Source organism: Oncorhynchus keta, chromosome 23 (assembly GCF_023373465.1).
Source record: "Oncorhynchus keta strain PuntledgeMale-10-30-2019 chromosome 23, Oket_V2, whole genome shotgun sequence".
Classification (NCBI taxonomy): Eukaryota; Metazoa; Chordata; class Actinopteri; order Salmoniformes; family Salmonidae; genus Oncorhynchus; species Oncorhynchus keta.
The window spans coordinates 14,544,838-14,571,863 of record NC_068443.1 but is presented as its reverse complement, the minus strand read 5'-3'; the positions used below and the strand labels follow the sequence as shown (position 1 = coordinate 14,571,863).

At 55.7% G+C, this 27,026-nt stretch overlaps 1 protein-coding gene across 3 annotated transcripts in view; it reads left to right on the top strand.

Moving 5' to 3' along the window:
- Window positions 1-27,026, top strand: part of LOC118372431 (ephrin type-A receptor 3-like) — a 230,768-nt gene that overhangs the window by 170,333 nt on the left and 33,409 nt on the right. For 2 of the 3 annotated variants that reach the window (XM_052476502.1, XM_052476501.1), the window contains exons 11-13: window positions 3,406-3,473; window positions 4,391-4,516; window positions 5,309-5,494. In XM_052476502.1, the coding sequence (XP_052332462.1) occupies window positions 3,406-3,473; window positions 4,391-4,516; window positions 5,309-5,494 (380 nt within the window). Of the gene's footprint in view, window positions 1-3,405; window positions 3,474-4,390; window positions 4,517-5,308; window positions 5,495-27,026 lie in introns of those variants that run through there. The other variant, XR_008077269.1, reaches the window with a different exon arrangement.

The following is a 27,026-nucleotide window of genomic DNA, read 5'->3' as shown; positions in this document are numbered from 1 at the left end:
CCATCTATAGCAGGTTCTTGTCCTATCCCTCTCTCCATCTATAGCAGGTGCTTGTCCTATCCCTCTCCCCATCTATAGCAGGTGATTGTCCTATCCCTCTCTCCATCTATAACAGGTGATTGTCCTATCCCTCTCCCCATCTATAGCATGTGATTGTCCTATCTCTCCCTCCATCTATAGCAGGTTCTTGTCCTATCCCTCTCTCCATCTATAGCAGGTGCTTGTCCTATCCCTCTCCCCATCTATAGCATGTGATTGTCCTATCTCTCCCTCCATCTATAGCAGGTGATTGTCCTATCCCTCTCCCCATCTATAGCAGGTGCTTGTCCTATCCCTCCCTCCACCTATATTCGGTGCTTGTCCTATCCCTCTCCCCATCTATAGCAGGTGCTTGTCCTATCCCTCTCCCCATCTATAGCAGGTGCTTGTCCTATCCCTCCCTCCACCTATATCCGGTGCTTGTCCTATCCCTCTCCCCATCTATAGCATGTGATTGTCCTATCCCTCCATCTATAGCAGGTTATTGTCCTATCCCTCCCTCCACCTATATCCGGTGCTTGTCCTATCCCTCTGCCCATCTATAGCAGGTGCTTGTCCTATCCCTCTCCCCATCTATAGCAGGTGCTTGTCCTATCCCTCCCTCCACCTATATCTGGTGCTTGTCCTATCCCTCTCCCCATCTATAGCAGGTGCTTGTCCTATCCCTCTCCCCATCTATAGCAGGTGCTTGTCCTATCCCTCTCTCCATCTATAGCAGGTGCTTGTCCAATCCCTTACTCCATCTATAGCATGTGATTGTCCTATCTCTCCCTCCATCTATAGCAGGTGCTTGTCATATCCCTCCCTACATCTATAGCAGGTTCTTGTCCTATCCCTCCCTCCATCTATAACAGGTGCTTGTCCTATCCCTCTCCCCATCTATAGCAGGTGATTGTCCTATCCCTCTCCCCATCTATAGCAGGGGCTTGTCCTATCCCTCCCTCAGTCTATAGCATGCGCTTGTCCTATCCCTCCCTCCATCTATATCCGGTGCTTGTCCTATCCCTCCGTCCATCTATAGCAGGTGCTTGTCCTATCCCTCTCCCCATCTATAGCAGGTGCTTGTTCTATCCCTCTCCCCATCTATAGCAGGTGCTTGTCCTATCCCTCCCTCCATCTATAGCAGGTGCTTGTCCTATCCCTCCCTCCACCTATATCCGGTGCTTGTCCTATCCCTCCCTCCATCTATAGCAGGTGCTTGTCCTAACCCTCTCCCCATCTATTGTCCTATCCCTCTCCCCATCTATAGCAGGTGCTTGTCCCATCTCTCCCTCCATCTATAGCAGGTGCTTGTCCTATCCCTCCCTCCATCTATAGCAGGTGCTTGTCCTATCCCTCCCTCCACCTATATCCGGTGCTTGTCCTATCCCTCCCTCCATCTATAGCAGGTGCTTGTCCTATCCCTCTCCCCATCTATTGTCCTATCCCTCTCCCCATCTATAGCAGGTGCTTGTCCCATCTCTCCCTCCATCTCTAGCAGGTGCTTGTCCTATCCCTTTCCCCATCTATAGCAGGTGCTTGTTCTATCCCTCTCCCCATCTATAGCAGGTGCTTGTCCTATCCCTCTCCCCATCTATAGCAGGTGCTTGTCCTATTCCTCTCCCCTTCTATTGCAGGTGCTTGTCCTATCCCTCTCCCCATCTATAGCAGGGGCTTGTCCTATCCCTCCCTCAGTCTATAGCATGCGCTTGTCCTATCCCTCCCTCCATCTATAGCAGGTGCTTGTTCTATCCCTCCCTCCATCTATAGCAGGTGCTTGTCCTATCCCTCTCCCCATCTATAGCAGGTGCTTGTCCTATCCCTCCCTCCATCTATAGCAGGTGCTTGTCCTATCCCTTTCCCCATCTATAGCAGGTGCTTGTTCTATCCCTCTCCCCATCTATAGCAGGTGCTTGTCCTATCGCTCCCTCCATCTATAGCAGGTGCTTGTCCTATCCCTCTCCCCATCTATAGCAGGTGCTTGTTCTATCCCTCTCCCCATCTATAGCAGGTGCTTGTCCTATCCCTCTCCCCATCTATAGCAGGTGCTTGTCCTATCCCTATCACAGCTCTTGGAACTGATTCCAAACCAATTATAATCAGAATGTCTTTCAGATGTACTGGGCCCTGCTTAGGATGTAAAATATGGAGGGGCTTTCTTTTCTAGAAAAACGTCCCTTCATAAGTCTTGATAATGAGAAGAGATGATTGGAGAGAGGGGGAGGGGTGGATAGGGGGAATGAAGAGAAAGCAAGTGAAGAGAGAAGAGGAAACGATGGTTTGAAGGAAAAGAGCAGAGGAAATGAAAGGAAAAGATCATAGAGGAGAGCAAAGAAGAAGGGAGAAGAGGAGCCAAGAAAGAAACCATTTATGTGTTGTTTTAGTACCTGACGATGTGAAAATTGATTTTACGCTTTTATGTATTGGGCTAAAACCTTCATGCTGTATTTAAGTGAGCATTAAATGTAATGGTGTTTTGTGTGAATTGGCTTTTTAAATGAGCTGTTTTCCTACTGAAGTTTTACAGAGCGGAGAAAAGCTAATATTAACCCCTCTGCCCCCAACCCCGACCCAACCTCTCACAAAGAGTGGCGCTTTTTAAACAGAGCAATTCTAATACTTCCTCACAGCTGGGCTGATCAATCGATTGATGGTTGTTATTGATTGCTGGATTGATCGGCTCTGCAGTGTGTGTGTGTGTGTGTGTGTGTGTGTGTGTGTGTGTGTGTGTGTGTGTGTGTGTGTGTGTGTGTGTGTGTGTGTGTGTGTGTGTGTGTGTGTGTGTGTGTGTGTGTGTGTGTGTGCATGGACCTCTAATTAAAGGGGATGACTATAGCCTGGAGGGTGCCAACACACACACACATACACACACACAGACACTTAAGAACAAACTTAGGCTATTTCACACACCAGGAAAAGGCTCAGAGAGAGAATCAGAGAAAGAGAGAAGGGGGGGGGAGAGAGAAGGACTACTACTCTCACAGCCCCGGGCTCCTGCATAGAGACCAGAGAGAGAGGGGGATAGAGGGGAGGAGAAGGGGGAGAAAAATAGGAGAATATTCCTAGACTTTCAAATGCCCTCAGCTGTTCAATGTGTTCCATGTTTCTTACACTGAAATTAAAAGTTGGTGTGCATACGCACTCACACAACACACTCACACAACACACAAAACACACAACACAACACACACACACAACACAAGACACACAACTCTCGCACACAACACACACAAGATACACAAACAAGACACACAACTCTCACACAAGACAACACACACAACACAAAGTACACACACTAGACACACAACTCTCACACCCGCACAAGCACACACACACACACACACAAACATTGATGTCATTAACCGGTTGGTGTGTTTTGTTCCTCAGACACTGTGGGTACATTAAAGCCAAGCAGGACCCTGACGAAGAGAAGCTGCAGTTTCAACATGGAAGAGGTACACAGTACACACACACACACACACACACACACACACACACACACACACACACACACACACACACACACACACACACACACACACACACACACTCTCAAATATACAGCAGAGGAAGGATATCTCTTTCAGAGGCAGCCAAAGAAGCATTTCTTCAGAGTCGTGTGAAACCTTCCATAATGGGTTGTTTATGATATTTTTATGAAGAAGCTGTTTGTGTTTGCTGAATGCACTGCATGTTTACTTTGCCAAGCATCACATATACACACACACACACACACACACACACACACACACACACACACACACACACACACACACACACACACACACACACACACACACACACACACACACACACACACACACACACACACACACACACACACACACACACACACACACACACACACACACACAGAGTACACGCTTTCGATGTGTCACATGTTATTGTTACATTTACATAAACAGAAAGTGATTCAGACGTTTGCAATCCATCAAACAGGAAGATACCCTTTTCTCTGTATGTGGGAAAATCAGGATAAATATACTCTGCCTCAGCTCTAACATTCAAAACATTTGCTAGACCACACAGAAGCAATTTACATTCTCAGAGAATCACTGTCACCGTCATAAGATGCTCAAGTTTACTTCAACTCAAACAACTAAATAACTTGTGCAATTTTTTTCTGAGAAGCAACTATACAAGTGTTGTTGTGAGTAGTAAACAAAAACAATTCTGAGAGGCAATGTAGTGTGATATTGAACTCTCAAGGATTCGGCAGCCATTTCTGTACCTTTAATTACGTTGTAGTTGAACGCATTTGTGTGTTGTACTGCTTTCTACAGGAAGGTTATTGAGATCTATCTCCCTCTTTGTTTTTGTCTCTGTCGCTGTCTCTCTTTTTTGTCTCCAGTCAAACTTCCTGGCAGTAAGATATATATCCATCCACACACCTATGAGGATCCTAACCAGGCGGTCAGAGACTTTGCCAAAGAGATTGATGCTTCCAGCATCAGCATAGAGAGAGTCATCGGAGCGGGTGAGTGATCCCTGAGTGGCCCTTACCTAGATCCTTGTGGGACACCAATGGTGCAGTCAAGAGCAGTCTGATTATTAATCAATCACGCAGACACTTTGAAATGGGCATTTTACATTCAGTGTGTATGTGTAATGTGGGAGAGTTTGCAGAGTTGAGTGTGATTACTATTGCTGTATACACTGAGTATACCAAACATTAAGAACACCTTCTTAATATTGAGTTGCACCCCTTTTGCCCTCAGAACAGACTCAATTTGTCGGGGCATGGACTCTGCAAGGTGTCAAAAGAATTCCACAGGGATGCTGGCCCATGTTGACTCAAATGCTTCCCACAGTTGTCAAGTTGGCTGGAAGTGCTTTGGGTGGTGGACCATTCTTGATACACACAGGAAACTGTTGACTGTGAAAAACCCAGCAGCGTTGCAGTTCTTGACACAACAGGGTAAACCTGGCACCTAATACCATACCCCGTTCAAAGGCACTTAAATATTTTGTCTTGCCTATTCATCCTCGGAATGGCACACATGCACAATCCTTGTCTCAATTTTCTCAAAGCTTAAAAATCCTTATTTAAACTGTCACCTCCCCTTCCTCTACACTGATTGAAGTGGATTTAACAAGTGACATCAATAAGGGATCATATCTTTCACCTGGATTCACCTGGTCAGTCAGTATATGTCATGGAAAGAGCAGGTGGCCTTAATGTTTTGTTCACTCAGTGTATGTGTGTATTGAAAATTAGTTTTGGGAGCTGTGTAGTTACTTATACTGTGGGTATCTGTGTGCGTTGTAGGTGAGTTTGGGGAGGTGTGTAGTGGTTGTCTTCGACTCCAGGGGAAGAGGGAGATCTACGTGGCCATAAAGAGTCTGAAGGCAGGATACGCTGACAAACAGAGGCGGGACTTCCTCTCTGAGGCCAGCATCATGGGACAGTTCGACCACCCAAACATCATCAGACTGGAGGGTGTGGTCACACGATGTGAGTGATTGACAGCTACTTTGACTAATCTAAGCAGAGATTGTCCATCACCACACAGTATTTCACCTATTCCATTAGATATGACTATTGTTTGTTTTGGATCATGTATTGTGTGTGCATGTATGTGTGTAACGTACCTATGTGTGAGAGAGACAGCTGTGCTCTTAATGAGAATCAGACCTGACCCTCGACCAGGTAGAGGCTCCAGTTTACCATGGCAGCCCATGCTGTTGATGTGTCTGTTTGTGTGTGCGTATACATGTAGGTACAAGGGGCACATGTTTACTAGTGCTTGTTATTACATTAGAGAAATAGTGTTTGGATGGATCTCTCTCCCTCTCTCTCCTTCCATCCCTCTCTCCCTCCCTCTCTCTCGATTTCTCTCTCTCAAAACATGCTTGTATCATTTCCAAACGCTGAGCTCAGCACAGTATTTATTTACAATGCATCACTTACTTGGCTTAATGGTGTATCTTCTGTCTGCACTGACATTCTAAGCCTGTAGGACGGTAACTGATCAATATATATATGAATGTCACTAAATATAAATGCCTATATAAATGCCCACCCTCACCACCATGTCTCCCCCATGTCTACAACCCAGTCTCCCCCATGTCTCCAATCCAGGCTCCCCCATGTCTCCAACCCAGTCTCCCCATGTCTCCCCATGTCTCCAACCCAGTCTCCCCCAAGTCTCCAACCCAGTCTCCCCATGTCTACAACCCAGTCTTCCCATGTCTCCAACCCAGTCTCCCCATGTCTCCCCCATGTCTCCAACCCAGTCTCCCCCATGTCTCCAACCCAGTCTCCCCATGTCTCCAACCCAGTCTCCCCATGTCTCCCCAATGTCTCCCACCCAGTCTCCCCATGTCTCCAACCCAGTCTCCCCATGTCTCCAACCCAGTCTCCCCATGTCTCCAACCCAGTCTCCCCATGTCTCCCCATGTCTCCCCATGTCTCCAACCCAGTCTCCCCATGTCTCCAACCCAGTCTCCCCATGTCTCCACCATGTCTCCACCCAGTCTCCCCCATGTCTCCAACCCAGTCTCCCCCATGTCTCCACCATCTCTCCAACCCAGTCTCCCCATGTCTCCCCATGTCTCCAACCCAGTCTCCCCATGTCTCCAACCCAGTCTCCCCATGTCTCCAACCCAGTCTCCCCATGTCTCCAACCCAGTCTCCCCATGTCTCCAACCCAGTCTCCCCATGTCTCCACCATGTCTCCACCCAGTCTCCCCCATGTCTCCAACCCAGTCTCCCCCATGTCTCCACCATGTCTCCAACCCAGTTTCCCCATGTTTCCAACCCAGTCTCCCCATGTCTCCAACCCAGTCTCCCCATGTCTCCCCCATGTCTCCAGCCCAGTCTCCCCCATGTCTCCAACCCAGTCTCCCCCACATCTCCAACCCAGTCTCCCCATGTCTCCACCATGTCTCCAACCCCGTCTCCCCCAGTCTCCCCCATGTCTACAACCCAGTCTCCCCCAGTCTCCCCATGTTTCCAACCCATTCTCCCCCCAATCTTCCACAGTCTCCCCCATGTCTCCAACCCAGTCTCCCCATGTCTCCAACCCAGTCTCCCCCAGTCTCCCCCCAGTCTTCCCCATGTCTACAACCCAGTCTCCCCCCCAGTCTCCCCATGTTTCCAACCCAGTCTCCCCCAGTCTCCACCATGTCTCCAACCCAGTCTCCCCATGTCTCCAACCCAGTCTCCCCCATGTCTCCAACCCAATTTCTCCAAGTCTCCAACCCAGTCTCCCCATGTCTCCCCCATGTTTCCAACCCAGTCTCCCCCAGTCTCCACCATGTCTCCAACCCAGTCTCCCCATGTCTCCAACCCAGTCTCCCCATGTCTCCCCATGTCTCCAACCCAGTCTCCCCCATGTCTCCATCCCAGTCTCCCCATGACTACAACCCAGTCTCCCCATGTCTCCAACCCAGTCTTCCCATGTCTCCCCCATGTCTCCAACCCAGTCTCCCCCATGTCTCCAACCCAGTCTCCCCCTTGTCTCCAACCCAGTCTCCCCCATGTCTCCAACCCAGTCTCCCCATGTCTCCAACCCAGTCTCCCCATGTCTCCCCATGTCTCCAACCCAGTCTCCCCATGTCTCCAACCCAGTCTCCCCACGTCTCCCCCATGTCTCCAACCCAGTCTCTACATGTCTCCAACCCAGTCTCCCCCGGTCTCCAACCCAGTCTCCCCATGTCTCCCGCATGTCTCCAACCCAGTCTCCCCATGTCTCCAACCCAGTCTCCCCATGTCTCCCGCATGTCTCCAACCCAGTCTCCCCATGTCTCCAACCCAGTCTCCCCATTTCTCCAACCCAGTCTCCCCATGTCTCCACCATATCTCCAACCCAGTCTCCCCATGTCTCCAACCCAGTCTCCCCATGTCTCCAAACCAGTCTCCCTATTTCTCCCCCATGTCTCCAACCCAGTCTCCCCCATGTCTCCAACCCAGTCTCCCCATGTCTCCACCATGTCTCCAACCCAGTCTCCCAATGTCTCCTCCAAGTCTCGAACCCAGTCTCCCCATGTCTCCAACCCAGTCTCCCCCAAGTCTCCAACCCAGTCTCCCCCATGTCTCCAACCCAGTCTCCCCCATGTCTACAACCCAGTCTCCCCATGTCTACAACCCAGTCTCCCCCAGTCTCCCCATGTTTCCAACCTAATCTCCCCATGTCTCCAACCCAGTCTCCACCATGTCTCCAACCCAGTCTCCCCATGTCTCCAACCCAGTCTCCCCATGTCCACAACCCAGTCGCCCCATGTCTCCAACCCAGTCTCCCCATGTCTCCAACCCAGTCTCCCCCATGTCTACAACCCAGTCTCCCCATGTCTCCAACCCAGTCTCCCCATGTCTCCAAACCAGTCTCCCCCAGTCTCCCCGTTTCCAACCCATTATCCCCCCAGTCTCCCACAGTCTCCCCCATGTCTCCAACGCAGTCTCCTCATGTCTCCAACCCAGTCTCCCCCCAGTCTCCCCCATGTCTACAACCCAGTCTCCCCATGTCTACAACCCAGTCTCCCCCAGTCTCTCCATGTTTCCAACCCAGTCTCCCCATGTCTTCAACCCAGTCTCCCCATGTCCACAACCTAGTCGCCCCATGTCTCCAACCCAGTCTCCCCCATGTCATCAACCCAGTCTCCCCCATGTCTCCAACCCAGTCTCCTCTATGTCTACAACCCAGTCTCCCCATGTCTCCAACCCAGTCTCCCCATGTCTCCAAACCACTCTCCCTATTTCTCCCCCATGTCTCCAACCCAGTCTCCCCATGTCTCCACCATGTCTCCAACCCAGTCTCCCAATGTCTCCCCCAAGTCTCCAACCCAGTCTCCCCCATGTCTCCAACCCATTCTCCCCCATGTCTCCAACCCAGTCTCTCCATGTCTCCCCCATGTCTCCAACCCAGTCTCCCCATGTCTCCCCCATGTCTCCAACCCAGTCTCACCCATGTCTCCAACCCAGTCTCCCCCATGTCTCCAACCCAGTCTCCCCATGTCTCCAACCCAGTCTCGCCATGTCTCCCCATGTCTCCAACCCAGTCTCCCCATGTCTCCAACCCAGTCTCCCCATGTCTCCAACCCAGTCTCCCCCATGTCTCCAACCCAGTCTCCCCCATGTCTGCAACCCAGTCTCCCCATGTCTCCAACCCAGTCTCCCCATGTCTCCAACCCAGTGTCCCCATGTCTCCCCCATGTCTGCAACCCAGTCTCTCCAGTCTCCCCCATGTCTCCAACCCCATCTCCCCATGTCTCCCCCATGTCTCCAACCCTTCTCCCCATGTCTCCCCCATGTCTCCAACCCAGTCTCCCCATGTCTCCAACCCAGTCTCTCCATGTCTCCCCCATGTCTCCAACCCAGTCTCCCCATGTCTCCCCCATGTCTCCAACCCAGTCTCCCCCATGTCTCCAACCCAGTCTCCCCCATGTCTCCAACCTAGTCTCCCCACGTCTACAACCAAGTCTCCCCCATGTCTACAACCCAGTCTCCCCATGTCTCCAACCCAGTCTCCCCCATGTCTACAACCCAGTCTCCCCATTTCTCCAACCCAGTCTCCCCATGTCTACAACCCAGTCTCCCCATGTCTCCAACCCAGTCTCCCCATGTCTACAACCCAATCTCCCCATGTCTCCAACCCAGTCTCCCCATGTCTCCAACCCAGTCTCCCCATGTCTACAACCCAGTCTCCCCATGTCTACAACCCAGTCTCCCCATGTCTACAACCCAGTCTCCCCATGTCTCCAACCCAGTTTCCCAATCTCTACAACCCAGTCTCCCCATGTCTCCAACCCAGTCTCCCCATGTCTACATCCCAGTCTCCCCATGTCTACAACCCAGTCTCCCCATGTCTACAACCCAGTCTCCCCATGTCTCCAACCCAGTCTCCCCATGTCTCCAACCCAGTCTCCCCATGTCTCCAACCCAGTCTCCCCATGTCTCCAACCCAGTCTCCCCATGTCTCCAACCCAGTCTCTCCATGTCTCCCCCATGTCTCCAACCCAGTCTCCCCATGTCTCCCCCATGTCTCCAACCCAGTCTCCCCCATGTCTCCAACCCAGTCTCCCCATGTCTCCAACCCAGTCTCCCCATGTCTCCAACCCAGTCTCTCCATGTCTCCCCATGTCTCCAACCCAGTCTCCCCATGTCTCCAACCCAGTCTCCCCATGTCTCTACCACAGTCTCCCCCTGTCTCTCCCATGTCTACAACCCAGTCTCTACCAGTCTCCACCATGTCTCCAACCCAGTCTCCCCATGTCTCCAACCCAGTCTCCCCATGTCTCCCCCACGTCTACAAACCAGTCTCCCCATGTCTCCAACACAGTCTCCCCATGTCTACAACCCAGTCTCCCCATGTCTCCAACCCAGTCTCCCCATGTCTACAACCCAGTCTCCCCATGTCTCCAACCCAGTCTCCCCCATGTCTCCAACCCAGTCTCCCCATGTCTCCAACCCAGTCTCCCCATGTCTCCCCCATGTCTCCAACCCAGTCTCCCCATGTCTCCAACCCAGTCTCCCCATGTCTACAACCCAGTCTCCCCATGTCTCCAACCCAGTCTCCCCCATGTCTCCAACCCAGTCTCCCCATGTCTCCAACCCAGTCTCCCCATGTCTCCCCCATGTCTCCAACCCAGTCTCCCCATGTCTCCAACCCAGTCTCCCCATGTCTCCAACCCAGTCTCTGCATGTCTCCCCCATGTCTACAACCCAGTCTCCCCATGTCTCCAACCCAGTCTCCCCCATGTCTCCAACCCAGTCTCCCCATGTCTCCAACCCAGTCTCTCCATGTCTCCCCCATGTCTCCAACCCAGTCTCTCCATGTCTCCCCCATGTCTCCAACCCCATCTCCCCATGTCTCCCCCATGTCTCCAACCCAGTCTCCCCATGTCTCCCCCATGTCTCTACCCCAGTCTCCCCCTGTCTCTCCCATGTCTACAACCCAGTCTCCACCAGTCTCCACCATGTCTCCAACCCAGTCTCCCCATGTCTCCAACCCAGTCTCCCCATGTCTCCCCCACGTCTACAACCCAGTCTCCCCATGTCTCCAACCCAGTCTCCCCATGTCTACAACCCAGTCTCCCCATGTCTCCAACCCAGTCTCCCCATGTCTCCAACCCAGTCTCCCCATGTCTCCAACCCAGTCTCCCCATGTCTACAACCCAGTCTCCCCATGTCTACAACCCAGTCTCCCCATGTCTCCAACCCAGTCTCCCCATGTCTACAACCCAGTCTCCCCCAGTCTCCCCCGTGTCTGTAACCCAGTCTCCCCCATGTCTCCAACCCAGTCTCCCCATGTCTCAACCCAGTCTCCCCATGTCTCCAACCCAGTCTCCCATGTCTACAACCCAGTCTCCCCATGTCTCCCCCATGTCTCCAACCCAGTCTCCCCCATGTCTCCAACCCAGTCTCCCCCATGTCTCCAACCCAGTCTCCCCATATCTCCAACCCAGTGTCCCCATGTCTCCCCCATGTCTCCAACCCAGTCTCTCCAGTCTCCCCCATGTCTCCAACCCCATCTCCCAATGTCTCCAACCCAGTCTCCCCATGTCTCCAACCCAGTCTCCCCATGTCTCCCCCATGTCTCTACCCCAGTCTCCCCCTGTCTCTCCCATGTCTACAACCCAGTCTCCACCAGTCTCCACCATGTCTCCAACCCAGTCTCCCCATGTCTCCAACCCAGTCTCCCCATGTCTACAACCCAGTCTCCCCATGTCTCCAACCCAGTCTCCCCATGTCTACAACCCAGTCTCCCCAGTCTCTCCAACCCAGTCTCCCCATGTCTCCAACCCAGTCTCCCCATGTCTCCCCATGTCTACAACCCAGTCTCCCCATGTCTCCAACCCAGTCTCCCATGTCCAACCCAGTCTCCCCATGTCTCCAACCCAGTCTCCACATGTCTCCAACCCAGTCTCCCCATGTCTCAAACCCAGTCTCCCCATGTCTACAACCCAGTCTCCCCATGTCTACAACCCAGTCTCCCCATGTCTCCAACCCAGTCTCCCCATGTCTACAACCCAGTCTTCCCCAGTCTCCCCATGTCTGCAACCCAGTCTCCCCATGTCTCCAACCCAGTCTCCCCATGTCTCCAACCCAGTCTCCCCATGTCTCAACCCAGTCTCCCCAGTCTCCCCATGTCTCCATCCCAGTCTCCCCATGTCTCCCCACGTCTACAACCCAGTCTCCCCATGTCTCCAACCCAGTCTCCCCATGTCTCCAACCCAGTCTCCCCATGTCTCCAACCCAGTCTCCCCATGTCTCCAACCCAGTGTCCCCATGTCTCCCCCCATGTCTCCCAACCCAGACTCCCAGTCTCCCCATGTCTCCAACCCAGTCTCCCCATGTCTCCCCCATGTCTCTACCCCAGTCTCCCCCTGTCTCTCCCATGTCTACAACCCAGTCTCCACCAGTCTCCACCATGTCTCCAACCCAGTCTCCCCATGTCTCCAACCCAGTCTCCCCATGTCTACAACCCAGTCTCCCCATGTCTCCAACCCAGTCTCCCCATGTCTACAACCCAGTCTCCCCATGTCTCCAACCCAGTCTCCCCATGTCTCCAACCCAGTCTCCCCATGTCTCCCCCACGTCTACAACCCAGTCTCCCCATGTCTCCAACCCAGTCTCCCCATGTCTACAACCCAGTCTCCCCATGTCTCCAACCCAGTCTCCCCATGTCTCCAACCCAGTCTCCCCATGTCTCAAACCCAGTCTCCCCATGTCTACAACCCAGTCTCCCCATGTCTACAACCCAGTCTCCCCATGTCTCCAACCCAGTCTCCCCATGTCTACAACCCAGTCTCCCCCAGTCTCCCCCATGTCTGCAACCCAGTCTCCCCATGTCTCCAACCCAGTCTCCCCATGTCTCCAACCCAGTGTCCCCATGTCTCCCCCATGTCTCCAACCCAGTCTCCCCATGTCTCCAACCCAGTCTCCCCATGTCTCCCCCACGTCTACAACCCAGTCTCCCCATGTCTCCAACCCAGTCTCCCCATGTCTCCAACCCAGTCTCCCCATGTCTCCAACCCAGTCTCCCCATATCTCAACCCAGTGTCCCCATGTCTCCCCATGTCTCAACCCAGTCTCTCCAGTCTCCCCATGTCTCCAACCCCATCTCCCAATGTCTCCAACCCAGTCTCCCCATGTCTCAACCCAGTCTCCCCATGTCTCCCCATGTCTCTACCCCAGTCTCCCCTGTCTCTCCCATGTCTACAACCCAGTCTCCACCAGTCTCCACCATGTCTCCAACCCAGTCTCCCCATGTCTCCAACCCAGTCTCCCCCACGTCTACAACCCAGTCTCCCCATGTCTCCAACCCAGTCTCCCCATGTCTACAACCCAGTCTCCCCCATGTCTCCAACCCCATCTCCCCATGTCTCCCCCATGTCTCCAACCCAGTCTCCCCATGTCTCCATCCCAGTCTCCCCATGTCTCCCCCATGTCTCTACCCCAGTCTCCCCCTGTCTCTCCCATGTCTACAACCCAGTCTCCACCAGTCTCCACCATGTCTCCAACCCAGTCTCCCCATGTCTCCAACCCAGTCTCCCCATGTCTCCCCCACGTCTACAACCCAGTCTCCCCATGTCTCCAACCCAGTCTCCCCATGTCTACAACCCAGTCTCCCCATGTCTCCAACCCAGTCTCCCCATGTCTCCAACCCAGTCTCCCCATGTCTCCAACCCAGTCTCCCCATGTCTACAACCCAGTCTCCCCATGTCTACAACCCAGTCTCCCCATGTCTCCAACCCAGTCTCCCCATGTCTACAACCCAGTCTCCCCCAGTCTCCCCCGTGTCTGCAACCCAGTCTCCCCCATGTCTCCAACCCAGTCTCCCCCATGTCTCCAACCCAGTCTCCCCATGTCTCCAACCCAGTCTCTCCATGTCTCCCCCATGTCTACAACCCAGTCTCCCCATGTCTCCCCCATGTCTCCAACCCAGTCTCCCCCATGTCTCCAACCCAGTCTCCCCATATCTCCAACCCAGTGTCCCCATGTCTCCCCCATGTCTCCAACCCAGTCTCTCCAGTCTCCCCCATGTCTCCAACCCCATCTCCCAATGTCTCCAACCCAGTCTCCCCATGTCTCCAACCCAGTCTCCCCATGTCTCCCCCATGTCTCTACCCCAGTCTCCCCCTGTCTCTCCCATGTCTACAACCCAGTCTCCACCAGTCTCCACCATGTCTCCAACCCAGTCTCCCCATGTCTCCAACCCAGTCTCCCCCACGTCTACAACCCAGTCTCCCCATGTCTCCAACCCAGTCTCCCCATGTCTACAACCCAGTCTCCCCATGTCTCCAACCCAGTCTCCCCATGTCTCCAACCCAGTCTCCCCATGTCTCCCCCACGTCTACAACCCAGTCTCCCCATGTCCCCAACCCAGTCTCCCCATGTCTACAACCCAGTCTCCCCATGTCTCCAACCCAGTCTCCCCATGTCTCCAACCCAGTCTCCCCATGTCTCAAACCCAGTCTCCCCATGTCTACAACCCAGTCTCCCCATGTCTACAACCCAGTCTCCCCATGTCTCAACCCAGTCTCCCCATGTCTCCAACCCAGTCTCCCCATGTCTACAACCCAGTCTCCACCAGTCTCCCCATGTCTGCAACCCAGTCTCCCCATGTCTCCAACCCAGTCTCCCCATGTCTCCAACCCAGTGTCCCCATGTCTCCCCCATGTCTCCAACCCAGTCTCCCCAGTCTCCCCATGTCTCCAACCCAGTCTCCCCATGTCTCCAACCCAGTCTCCCCCATGTCTCCAACCCAGTCTCCCCATATCTCCAACCCAGTGTCCCCATGTCTCCCCCATGTCTCCAACCCAGTCTCTCCAGTCTCCCCCATGTCTCCAACCCCATCTCCCAATGTCTCCAACCCAGTCTCCCCATGTCTCCAACCCAGTCTCCCCATGTCTCCCCCATGTCTCTACCCCAGTCTCCCCCTGTCTCTCCCATGTCTACAACCCAGTCTCCCCAGTCTCCACCATGTCTCCAACCCAGTCTCCCCATGTCTCCAACCCAGTCTCCCCACGTCTACAACCCAGTCTCCCCATGTCTCCAACCCAGTCTCCCCATGTCTACAACCCAGTCTCCCCATGTCTCCAACCCAGTCTCCCCATGTCTCCAACCCAGCCTCCCCATGTCTCAAACCCAGTCTCCCCATGTCTACAACCCAGTCTCCCCATGTCTACAACCCAGTCTCCCCATGTCTCGTCTACAACCCAGTCTCCCCATGTCTCCAACCCAGTCTCCCCATGTCTACAACCCAGTCTCCCCATGTCTCCAACCCAGTCTCCCCATGTCTCCAACCCAGTCTCCCCATGTCTCAAACCCAGTCTCCCCATGTCTACAACCCAGTCTCCCATGTCTCTACCCAGTCTCCCCATGTCTCCCATGTCAACCCAGTCTCCCCAGTCTCCCCATGTCTCCAACCCAGTCTCCCCATGTCTCCAACCCAGTCTCCCCCATGTCTACAACCCAGTCTCCCCATGTCTCCAACCCAGTCTCCCCATGTCTACAACCCAGTCTCCCCATGTCTCCAACCCAGTCTCCCCATGTCTCCAACCCAGTCTCCCCCAGTCTCCCCCCCGTCTACAACCCAGTCTCCCCATGTCTCCCAGTCTCCCCATGTCTACAACCCAGTCTCCCCATGTCTCCAACCCAGTCTCCCCATGTCAGTCTCCCCATGTCTCAAACCCAGTCTCCCCATGTCTCCCCAGTCTCCCCATGTCTACAACCCAGTCTCCCCATGTCTCCAACCCAGTCTCCCCATGTCTACAACCCAGTCTCCCAGTCTCCCCCATGTCTCCAACCCAGTCTCCCCATGTCTCCAACCCAGTCTCCCCATGTCTCCAACCCAGTCTCCCCATGTCTCCCCATGTCTCCAACCCAGTCTCCCCAGTCTCCCCATGTCTCAACCCAGTCTCCCCCCCATGTCTACAACCCAGTCTCCCCATGTCTCAACCCAGTCTCCCCATGTCTACAACCCAGTCTCCCCATGTCTCCAACCCAGTCTCCCCATGTCTCAACCCCATCTCCCCAGTCTCCCCATGTCTCCAACCCAGTCTCCCCATGTCTCCATCCCAGTCTCCCCATGTCTCCAACCCAGTCTCCCCATGTCTCTCCCCCCATGTCTCCACCCAGTCTCCCCATGTCTCCAACCCAGTCTCCCCATGTCTCCAACCCAGTCTCCCCATGTCTCCCCACGTCTCTACAACCCAGTCTCCCCATGTCTCCAACCCAGTCTCCCCATGTCTACAACCCAGTCTCCCCATGTCTCCAACCCAGTCTCCCCATGTCTCCAACCCAGTCTCCCCATGTCTCCAACCCAGTCTCCCCATGTCTACAACCCAGTCTCCCCATGTCTACAACCCAGTCTCCCCATGTCTCCAACCCAGTCTCCCCATGTCTACAACCCAGTCTCCCCAGTCTCCCCCCCAGTCTCCCCATGTCTCCAACCCAGTCTCCCCATGTCTCAACCCAGTCTCCCCATGTCTCACCCAGTCTCTCCATGTCCCCATGTCTACAACCCAGTCTCCCCATGTCTCCAACCCAGTCTCCCCCATGTCTCCAACCCAGTCTCCCCATGTCTCCAACCCAGTCTCCCCCATGTCTCCAACCCAGTCTCCCCATATCTCCAACCCAGTGTCCCCATGTCTCCCCCATGTCTCCAACCCAGTCTCTCCAGTCTCCCCCATGTCTCCAACCCCATCTCCCAATGTCTCCAACCCAGTCTCCCCATGTCTCCAACCCAGTCTCCCCATGTCTCCCCCATGTCTCTACCCCAGTCTCCCCCTGTCTCTCCCATGTCTACAACCCAGTCTCCACCAGTCTCCACCATGTCTCCAACCCAGTCTCCCCATGTCTCCAACCCAGTCTCCCCCACGTCTACAACCCAGTCTCCCCATGTCTCCAACCCAGTCTCCCCATGTCTACAACCCAGTCTCCCCATGTCTCCAACCCAGTCTCCCCATGTCTCCAACCCAGTCTCCCCATGTCTCTCCCCATGTCTCCAACCCAGTCTCCCCATGTCCAACCCAGTCTCCCCATGTCTACAACCCAGTCTCCCCATGTCTCCAACCCAGTCTCCCCATGTCTCCAACCCAGTCTCCCCATGTCTCAAACCCAGTCTCCCCATGTCTACAACCCAGTCTCCCCATGTCTACAACCCAGTCTCCCCATGTCTCCAACCCAGTCTCCCCATGTCTCAACCCAGTCTCCCCATGTCTACAACCCAGTCTCCCCAGTCTCCCCATGTCTGCAACCCAGTCTCCCCATGTCTCCAACCCAGTCTCCCCATGTCTCCAACCCAGTGTCCCCATGTCTCCCCATGTCTCCAACCCAGTCTCCCCAGTCTCCCCATGTCTCAACCCAGTCTCCCCATGTCTCCAACCCAGTCTCCCCATGTCTCCAACCCAGTCTCCCCATATCTCCAACCCAGTGTCCCCATGTCTCCCCATGTCTCCAACCCAGTCTCCCCAGTCTCCCCATGTCTCCAACCCCATCTCCCAATGTCTCCAACCCAGTCTCCCCATGTCTCCAACCCAGTCTCCCCATGTCTCCCCATGTCTCTACCCCAGTCTCCCCTGTCTCTCCCATGTCTACAACCCAGTCTCCACCAGTCTCCACCATGTCTCCAACCCATTCTCCCCATGTCTCCAACCCAGTCTCCCCCACGTCTACAACCCAGTCTCCCCATGTCTCCAACCCAGTCTCCCCATGTCTACAACCCAGTCTCCCCATGTCTCCAACCCAGTCTCCCCATGTCTCCAACCCAGTCTCCCCATGTCTCAAACCCAGTCTCCCCATGTCTACAACCCAGTCTCCCCATGTCTACAACCCAGTCTCCCCATGTCTCCCCCACGTCTACAACCCAGTCTCCCCATGTCTCCAACCCAGTCTCCCCATGTCTACAACCCAGTCTCCCCATGTCTCCAACCCAGTCTCCCCATGTCTCCAACCCAGTCTCCCCATGTCTCCAACCCAGTCTCCCCAAGTCTACAACCCAGTCTCCCCATGTCTCTACCCCAGTCTCCCCCTGTCTCTCCCATGTCTACAACCCAGTCTCCACCAGTGTCCCCATGTCTCCAACCCAGTCTCCCCATGTCTCCAACCCAGTCTCCCCACGTCTACAACCCAGTCTCCCCATGTCTCCAACCCAGTCTCCCCATGTCTACAACCCAGTCTCCCCATGTCTCCAACCCAGTCTCCCCATGTCTCCAACCCAGTCTCCCCATGTCTCCCCACGTCTACAACCCAGTCTCCCCATGTCTCCAACCCAGTCTCCCCATGTCTACAACCCAGTCTCCCCATGTCTCCAACCCAGTCTCCCCATGTCTCCAACCCAGTCTCCCCATGTCTCCAACCCAGTCTCCCCATGTCTACAACCCAGTCTCCCCATGTCTACAACCCAGTCTCCCCATGTCTCCAACCCAGTCTCCCCATGTCTACAACCCAGTCTCCCCAGTCTCCCCATGTCTCCAACCCAGTCTCCCCATGTCTCCAACCCAGTCTCCCCATGTCTCCAACCCAGTGTCCCCATGTCTCCCCCATGTCTCCAACCCAGTCTCCCCAGTCTCCCCATGTCTCCAACCCAGTCTCCCCATGTCTCCCCCACGTCTACAACCCAGTCTCCCCATGTCTCCAACCCAGTCTCCCCATGTCTACAACCCAGTCTCCCCATGTCTCCAACCCAGTCTCCCCAGGTCTCCAACCCAGTCTCCCCATGTCACAACCCAGTCTCCCCATGTCTCCAACCCAGTCTCCCCATGTCTCCAACCCAGTCTCCCCAGTCTCCCCATGTCTGCAACCCAGTCTCCCATGTCTCCAACCCAGTCTCCCCATGTCTCCAACCCAGTCTCCCCATGTCTCCAACCCAGTCTCCCCATGTCTCCAGTCTCCCCATGTCCAACCCAGTCTCCCCATGTCTCCAACCCAGTGTCCCCATGTCTCCCCATGTCTCCAACCCAGTCTCTCCAGTCTCCCCATGTCTCCAACCCCATCTCCCAATGTCTCCAACCCAGTCTCCCCATGTCTCCAACTCAACCCAGTCTCCCCATGTCTCCCCATGTCTCTACCCCAGTCTCCCCTGTCTCTCCCATGTCTACAACCCAGTCTCCACCAGTCTCCACCATGTCTCCAACCCAGTCTCCCCATGTCTCCAACCCAGTCTCCCCCACGTCTACAACCCAGTCTCCCCATGTCTCCAACCCAGTCTCCCCATGTCTACAACCCAGTCTCCCCATGTCTCCAACCCAGTCTCCCCATGTCTCCAACCCAGTCTCCCCATGTCTCCCCACGTCTACAACCCAGTCTCCCCATGTCTCCAACCCAGTCTCCCCATACAACCCAGTCTCAACCCAGTCTCCCCATGTCTCAACCCAGTCTCCCCATGTCTCAAACCCAGTCTCCCCATGTCTACAACCCAGTCTCCCCATGTCTACAACCCAGTCTCCCCATGTCTCCAACCCAGTCTCCCCATGTCTACAACCCAGTCTCCCCCAGTCTCCCCCATGTCTGCAACCCAGTCTCCCCATGTCTCCAACCCAGTCTCCCCATGTCTCCAACCCAGTGTCCCCATGTCTCCCCATGTCTCCAACCCAGTCTCCCCAGTCTCCCCATGTCTCCAACCCAGTCTCCCCATGTCTCCAACCCAGTCTCCCCCATGTCTCCAACCCAGTCTCCCCATATCTCCAACCCAGTGTCCCCATGTCTCCCCCATGTCTCCAACCCAGTCTCTCCAGTCTCCCCCATGTCTCCAACCCCATCTCCCAATGTCTCAACCCAGTCTCCCCATGTCTCCAACCCAGTCTCCCCATGTCTCCCCATGTCTCCCCTACCCCAGTCTCCCCCTGTCTCTCCCATGTCTACAACCCAGTCTCCACCAGTCTCCACCATGTCTCCAACCCAGTCTCCCCATGTCTCCAACCCAGTCTCCCCATGTCTCAACCCAGTCTCCCCATGTCTCCAACCCAGTCTCCCCATGTCTCCAACCCAGTCTCCCCATGTCTACAACCCAGTCTCCCCATGTCTCCAACCCAGTCTCCCCATGTCTCCCCAACTCCCCCAGTCTCCCCCATGTCTCAACCCAGTCTCCCCATGTCTCCAACCCAGTCTCCCCATGTCTCCCAACCCAGTCTCCCCATGTCTCCAACCCAGTCTCCCCATGTCTCCAACCCAGTCTCCCCAGTCTCCCCATGTCTCCAACCCAGTCTCCCCATGTCTCCAACCCAGTCTCCCCATGTCTCAACCCAGTCTCCCCATGTCTACAACCCAGTCTCCCCATGTCTCCCCCATGTCTCAACCCAGTCTCCCCATGTCTCCAACCCAGTCTCCCCATGTCTCCAACCCAGTCTCCCCCATGTCTGCCCCAACCCAGTCTCCCCATGTCCCATGTCTCAACCCAGTCTCCCCATGTCTCCCCATGTCTCCCCATGTCTCAACCCAGTCTCCCCATGTCTCCAACCCAGTCTCCCCATGTCTCCCCATGTCTCCAACCCAGTCTCCCCATGTCTCCCCATGTCTCCAAGTCCCAGTCTCCCCATGTCTCTACCCCAGTCTCCCCATGTCTCCCCATGTCTCCAACCCAGTCTCCCCATGTCTCCAACCCAGTCTCCCCATGTCTCCAACCCAGTCTCCCCATGTCTCAACCCAGTCTCCCCATGTCTCCCCATGTCTCCAACCCAGTCTCCCCATGTCTCCACCCCAGTCTCCCCAGTCTCCCCATGTCTACAACCCAGTCTCCCCATGTCTCCAACCCAGTCTCCCCATGTCTCCAACCCAGTCTCCCCATGTCTCAACCCAGTCTCCCCATGTCTCCAACCCAGTCTCCCCATGTCTCAAACCCAGTCTCCCCATGTCTCCAACCCAGTCTCCCCATGTCTCCAACCCAGTCTCCCCATGTCTCCAACCCAGTCTCCCCATGTCTCAACCCAGTCTCCCCATGTCTCCCCAACAACCCAGTCTCCCCAGTCTCCCCCATGTCTCAACCCAGTCTCCCCATGTCTCCAACCCAGTCTCCCCATGTCTCAACCCAGTCTCCCCCCATGTCTCCAACCCAGTCTCCCCATGTCTCACCCAGTCTCCCCAGTCCCCATGTCCAACCCAGTCTCCCCATGTCTCCAACCCAGTCTCCCCATGTCTCCAACCCAGTCTCCCCATGTCTCCCCAGTCTCCCCATGTCTCCCCAACCCCCAGTCTCCCCATGTCAGTCTCCCCATGTCTACAACCCAGTCTCCCCATGTCTCCAACCCAGTCTCCCCATGTCTCCAACCCAGTCTCCCCATGTCTCAACCCAGTCTCCCCATGTCTCCCCATGTCTCAACCCAGTCTCCCCATGTCTCCCCCAACCCAGTCTCCCCATGTCTCAACCCAGTCTCCCCATGTCTCCAACCCAGTCTCCCCATGTCTCCAAACCCAGTCTCCCCATGTCTCCAACCCAGTCTCCCCATGTCTCCAACCCAGTCTCCCCATGTCTCAACCCAGTCTCCCCATGTCTCCCCACGTCTCCCAACCCAGTCTCCCCATGTCTCCCCAGTCTCCCCATGTCTACAACCCAGTCTCCCCATGTCTCAACCCAGTCTCCCCATGTCTCCCCAACCCAGTCTCCCCATGTCTCCAGCCCAGTGTCCCCATGTCTCCCCCATGTCTCAACCCAGTCTCCCCAGTCTCCCCATGTCTCAACCCAGTCTCCCCATGTCTCCCCACCCAGTCTCCCCATGTCTCCAGTCTCCCATGTCTCCCCAACCCCAGTCTCCCCATGTCTCCAACCCAGTCTCCCCATGTCTCCAACCCAGTCTCCCCATGTCTCCAACCCAGTCTCTCCATGTCTCCCCATGTCTCAACCCAGTCTCCCCATGTCTCCCCCAACCCAGTCTCCCCATGTCTCCCAACCCAGTCTCCCCATGTCTCACCCAGTCTCCCCATGTCTCCAACCCAGTCTCCCATGTCTCAACCCAGTCTCCCCATGTCTCAACCCAGTCTCCCCATGTCTCCAACCCAGTCTCCCCATGTCTCCCCATGTCATGTCTCAACCCAGTCTCCCCATGTCTCCAACCCAGTCTCCCCATGTCTCAACCCAGTCTCCCCATGTCCAACCCAGTCTCCCCATGTCTCAACCCAGTCTCCCCATGTCTCCAACCCAGTCTCCCCATGTCCCAACCCAGTCTCCCTCCATGTCTCCCCAACCCAGTCTCCCAGTCTCCCCATGTCTCAACCCAGTCTCCCCATGTCTCAACCCAGTCTCCCCATGTCTCCCCATGTCCAACCCAGTCTCCCCATGTCTCCAACCCAGTCTCCCCATGTCTCTAACCCAGTCTCCCCATGTCTCCAACCCAGTCTCCCATGTCTCCAACCCAGTCTCCCCAGTCTCCCCCATGTCTCCAACCCAGTCTCCCCATGTCTCAACCCATGTCTCCCCAGTCTCCCCATGTCTACAACCCAGTCTCCCCATGTCTCCAACCCAGTCTCCCCATGTCTACAACCCAGTCTCCCCATGTCTCCAACCCAGTCTCCCCATGTCTCAACCCAGTCTCCCCATGTCTCCAACCCAGTCTCCCCATGTCTCCCCAACCCAGTCTCCCCATGTCTCCAACCCAGTCTCCCCATGTCTCCCCATGTCTCCAACCCAGTCTCCCCATGTCTCCCCATGTCTCCAACCCAGTCTCCCCATGTCTCCAACCCAGTCTCCCCATGTCTCCAACCCAGTCTCTCCATGTCTCCCCCATGTCTCCAACCCAGTCTCCCCATGTCTCCCCCATGTCTCCAACCCAGTCTCCCCCATGTCTCCAACCCAGTCTCCCCCATGTCTCCAACCCAGTCTCCCCATGTCTCCAACCCAGTGTCCCCATGTCTCCCCCATGTCTCCAACCCAGTCTCTCCAGTCTCCTCCATATCTCCAACCCCATCTCCCCATGTCTCCCCCATGTCTCCAACCCAGTCTCCCCATGTCTCCAACCCAGTCTCCCCATGTCTCCCCCATGTCTCTACCCCAGTCTCCCCCTGTCTCTCCCATGTCTACAACCCAGTCTCCACCAGTCTCCACCATGTCTCCAACCCAGTCTCCCCATGTCTCCAACCCAGTCTCCCCATGTCTCCCCCACGTCTACAACCCAGTCTCCCCATGTCTCCAACCCAGTCTCCCCATGTCTACAACCCAGTCTCCCCATGTCTCCAACCCAGTCTCCCCATGTCTACAACCCAGTCTCCCCATGTCTACAACCCAGTCTCCCCATGTCTCCAACCCAGTCTCCCCATGTCTACAACCCAGTCTCCCCATGTCTCCCCCATGTCTCCAACCCAGTCTCCCCATGTCTCCAACCCAGTCTCCCCCATGTCTCCAACCCAGTCTCCCCATGTCTCCAACCCAGTCTCCCTCCATGTCTCCCCCATGTCTCCAACCCAGTCTCCCCATGTCTCCAACCCAGTCTCCCCATGTCTCCAACCCAGTCTCCCCCATGTCTCCAACCCAGTCTCCCCCATGTCTGCAACCCAGTCTCCCCATGTCTCCAACCCAGTCTCCCCATGTCTCCAACCCAGTCTCCCCATGTCTCCAACCCAGTCTCCCCATGTCTCCCCCATGTCTCTACCCCAGTCTCCCCCTGTCTCTCCCATGTCTACAACCCAGTCTCCACCAGTCTCCCCATGTCTCCAACCCAGTCTCCCCATGTCTCCAACCCAGTCTCCCCATGTCTCCCCATGTCTCCAACCCAGTCTCCCCATGTCTCCAACCCAGTCTCCCCATGTCTCCAACCCAGTCTCCCCATGTCTCCAACCCAGTCTCCCCATGTCTCCAACCCAGTCTCCCCATGTCTCCAACCCAGTCTCCCCATGTCTCCACCCAGTCTCCCCATGTCCTCCCCACGTCTACAACCCAGTCTCCCCATGTCTCCAACCCAGTCTCCCCATGTCTACAACCCAGTCTCCCCATGTCTCCAACCCAGTCTCCCCATGTCTCCAACCCAGTCTCCCCATGTCTACAACCCAGTCTCCCCATGTCTACAACCCAGTCTCCCCATGTCTCCCCCATGTCTGCAACCCAGTCTCCCCATGTCTCCAACCCAGTCTCCCCCATGTCTCCAACCCAGTCTCCCCATGTCTCCAACCCAGTCTCTCCATGTCTCCCCCATGTCTCCAACCCAGTCTCCCCATGTCTCCCCCATGTCTCAACCCAGTCTCCCCCATGTCTCCAACCCAGTCTCCCCCATGTCTCCAACCCAGTCTCCCCCATGTCTGCAACCCAGTCTCCCCATGTCTCTACCCCAGTCTCCCCCTGTCTCTCCCATGTCTACAACCCAGTCTCCACCAGTCTCCACCATGTCTCCAACCCAGTCTCCCCATGTCTCCAACCCAGTCTCCCCATGTCTCCAACCCAGTCTCCCCATGTCTACAACCCAGTCTACCCCATGTCTCCAACCCAGTCTCCCCATGTCTCCAACCCAGTCTCTCCATGTCTCCCCCATGTCTCCAACCCAGTCTCTCCATGTCTCCCCCATGTCTCCAACCCAGTCTCCCCCATGTCTCCAACCCAGTCTCCCCCATGTCTCCAACCCAGTCTCCCCATGTCTCCAACCCAGTCTCTCCATGTCTCCCCCATGTCTCCAACCCAGTCTCCCCCATGTCTCCAACCCAGTCTCCCCCATGTCTCCAACCCAGTCTCCCCCATGTCTCCAACCCAGTCTCCCCATGTCTCCAACCCAGTGTCCCCATGTCTCCCCATGTCTCCAACCCAGTCTCCCCATGTCTCCAACCCAGTCTCCCCATGTCTCCCCCATGTCTCTACCCCAGTCTCCCCCTGTCTCTCCCATGTCTACAACCCAGTCTCCACCATGTCTCCAACCCAGTCTCCCCATGTCTCCAACCCAGTCTCCCCATGTCTACAACCCAGTCTCCCCATGTCTCCAACCCAGTCTCCCCATGTCTACAACCCAGTCTCCCCATGTCTCCAACCCAGTCTCCCCATGTCTCCAACCCAGTCTCCCCATGTCTCCACCACGTCTACAACCCAGTCTCCCCATGTCTCCAACCCAGTCTCCCCATGTCTCCAACCCAGTCTCCCCATGTCTACCCAACCCAGTCTCCCCATGTCTCCAACCCAGTCTCCCCATGTCTACAACCCAGTCTCCCCCAGTCTCCCCATGTCTGCAACCCAGTCTCCCCATGTCTCCAACCCAGTCTCCCCATGTCTCCAACCCAGTGTCCCCATGTCTCCCCCATGTATCCAACCCAGTCTCCCCAGTCTCCCCATGTCTCCAACCCAGTCTCCCCATGTCTCCCCCACGTCTACAACCCAGTCTCCCCATGTCTCCAACCCAGTCTCCCCATGTCTACAACCAAGTCTCCCCATGTCTCCAACCCAGTCTCCCCATGTCTCCAACCCAGTCTCCCCATGTCTACAACCCAGTCTCCCCATGTCTACAACCCAGTCTCCCCATGTCTCCAACCCAGTCTCCCCATGTCTACAACACAGTCTCCCCCAGTCTCCCCCATGTCTGCAACTCAGTCTCCCCCATGTCTCCAACCCAGTATCCCCATGTCTCCCCCATGTCTCTACCCCAGTCTCCCCCTGTCTCTCCCATGTCTACAACCCAGTCTCCACCAGTCTCCACCATGTCTCCAACCCAGTCTCCCCATGTCTCCAACCCAGTCTCCCCATGTCTCCCCCACGTCTACAACCCAGTCTCCCCATGTCTACAACCCAGTCTCCCCATGTCTACAACCCAGTCTCCCCATGTCTCCAACCCAGTCTCCCCATGTCTCCAACCCAGTCTCCCCATGTCTCCAACCCAGTCTCCCCATGTCTACAACCCAGTCTCCCCATGTCTCCAACCCAGTCTCCCCATGTCTCCAACCCAGTCCCCCCATGTCTCCAACCCATGTCTCCAACCCAGTCTCCCCATGTCTCCAACCCAGTCTCCCCATGTCTCCAACCCAGTCTCCCCATGTCTACAACCCAGTCTCCCCATGTCTCCAACCCAGTCTCCCCATGTCTCCAACCCAGTCTCCCCATGTCTCCAACCCAGTCTCTCCATGTCTCCCCATGTCTCCAACCCAGTCTCCCCATGTCTCCAACCCAGTCTCCCCATGTCTCCAACCCAGTCTCCCCATGTCTCCAACCCAGTCTACCCATGTCTACAACCCAGTCTCCCCATGTCTCCAACCCAGTCTCCCCATGTCTCCAACCCAGTCTCCCCATGTCTCCAACCCAGTCTCTCCATGTCTCCCCCATGTCTCCAACCCAGTCTCCCCATGTCTCCCCCATGTCTCCAACCCAGTCTCCCCCATGTCTCCAACCCAGTCTCCCCCATGTCTCCAACCCAGTCTCCCCATGTCTTCAACCCAGTGTCCCCATGTCTCCCCCATGTCTCCAACCCAGTCTCCCCATGTCTCCAACCCATGTCTCCAACCCAGTCTCCCCATGTCTCCAACCCAGTCTCCCCATGTCTCCAACCCAGTCTCCCCATGTCTACAACCCAGTCTCCCCATGTCTCCAACCCAGTCTCCCCCATGTCTCCAACCCAGTCTCCCCATGTCTCCAACCCAGTCTCTCCATGTCTCCAACCCCAGTCTCCCCATGTCTCCAACCCAGTCTCCCCATGTCTCCAACCCAGTCTCTCCATGTCTCCCCATGTCTCCCCATGTCTCCAACCCAGTCTCCCCATGTCTCCCCCATGTCTCCAACCCAGTCTCCCCATGTCTCCAACCCAGTCTCCCCCATGTCTCCAACCCAGTCTCCCCCATGTCTGCAACCCAGTCTCCCCATGTCTCCAACCCAGTCTCCCCATGTCTCCAACCCAGTCTCCCCATGTCTCCAACCCAGTCTCTCCATGTCTCCCCCATGTCTCTACCCCAGTCTCCCCTGTCTCTCCCATGTCTCCAACCCAGTCTCCCCATGTCTCCAACCCAGTCTCCCCATGTCTCCCCCACGTCTCCAACCCAGTCTCCCCATGTCTCCAACCCAGTCTCCCCATGTCTACAACCCAGTCTCCCCATGTCTCCAACCCAGTCTCCCCATGTCTCCAACCCAGTCTCCCCATGTCTCCAACCCAGT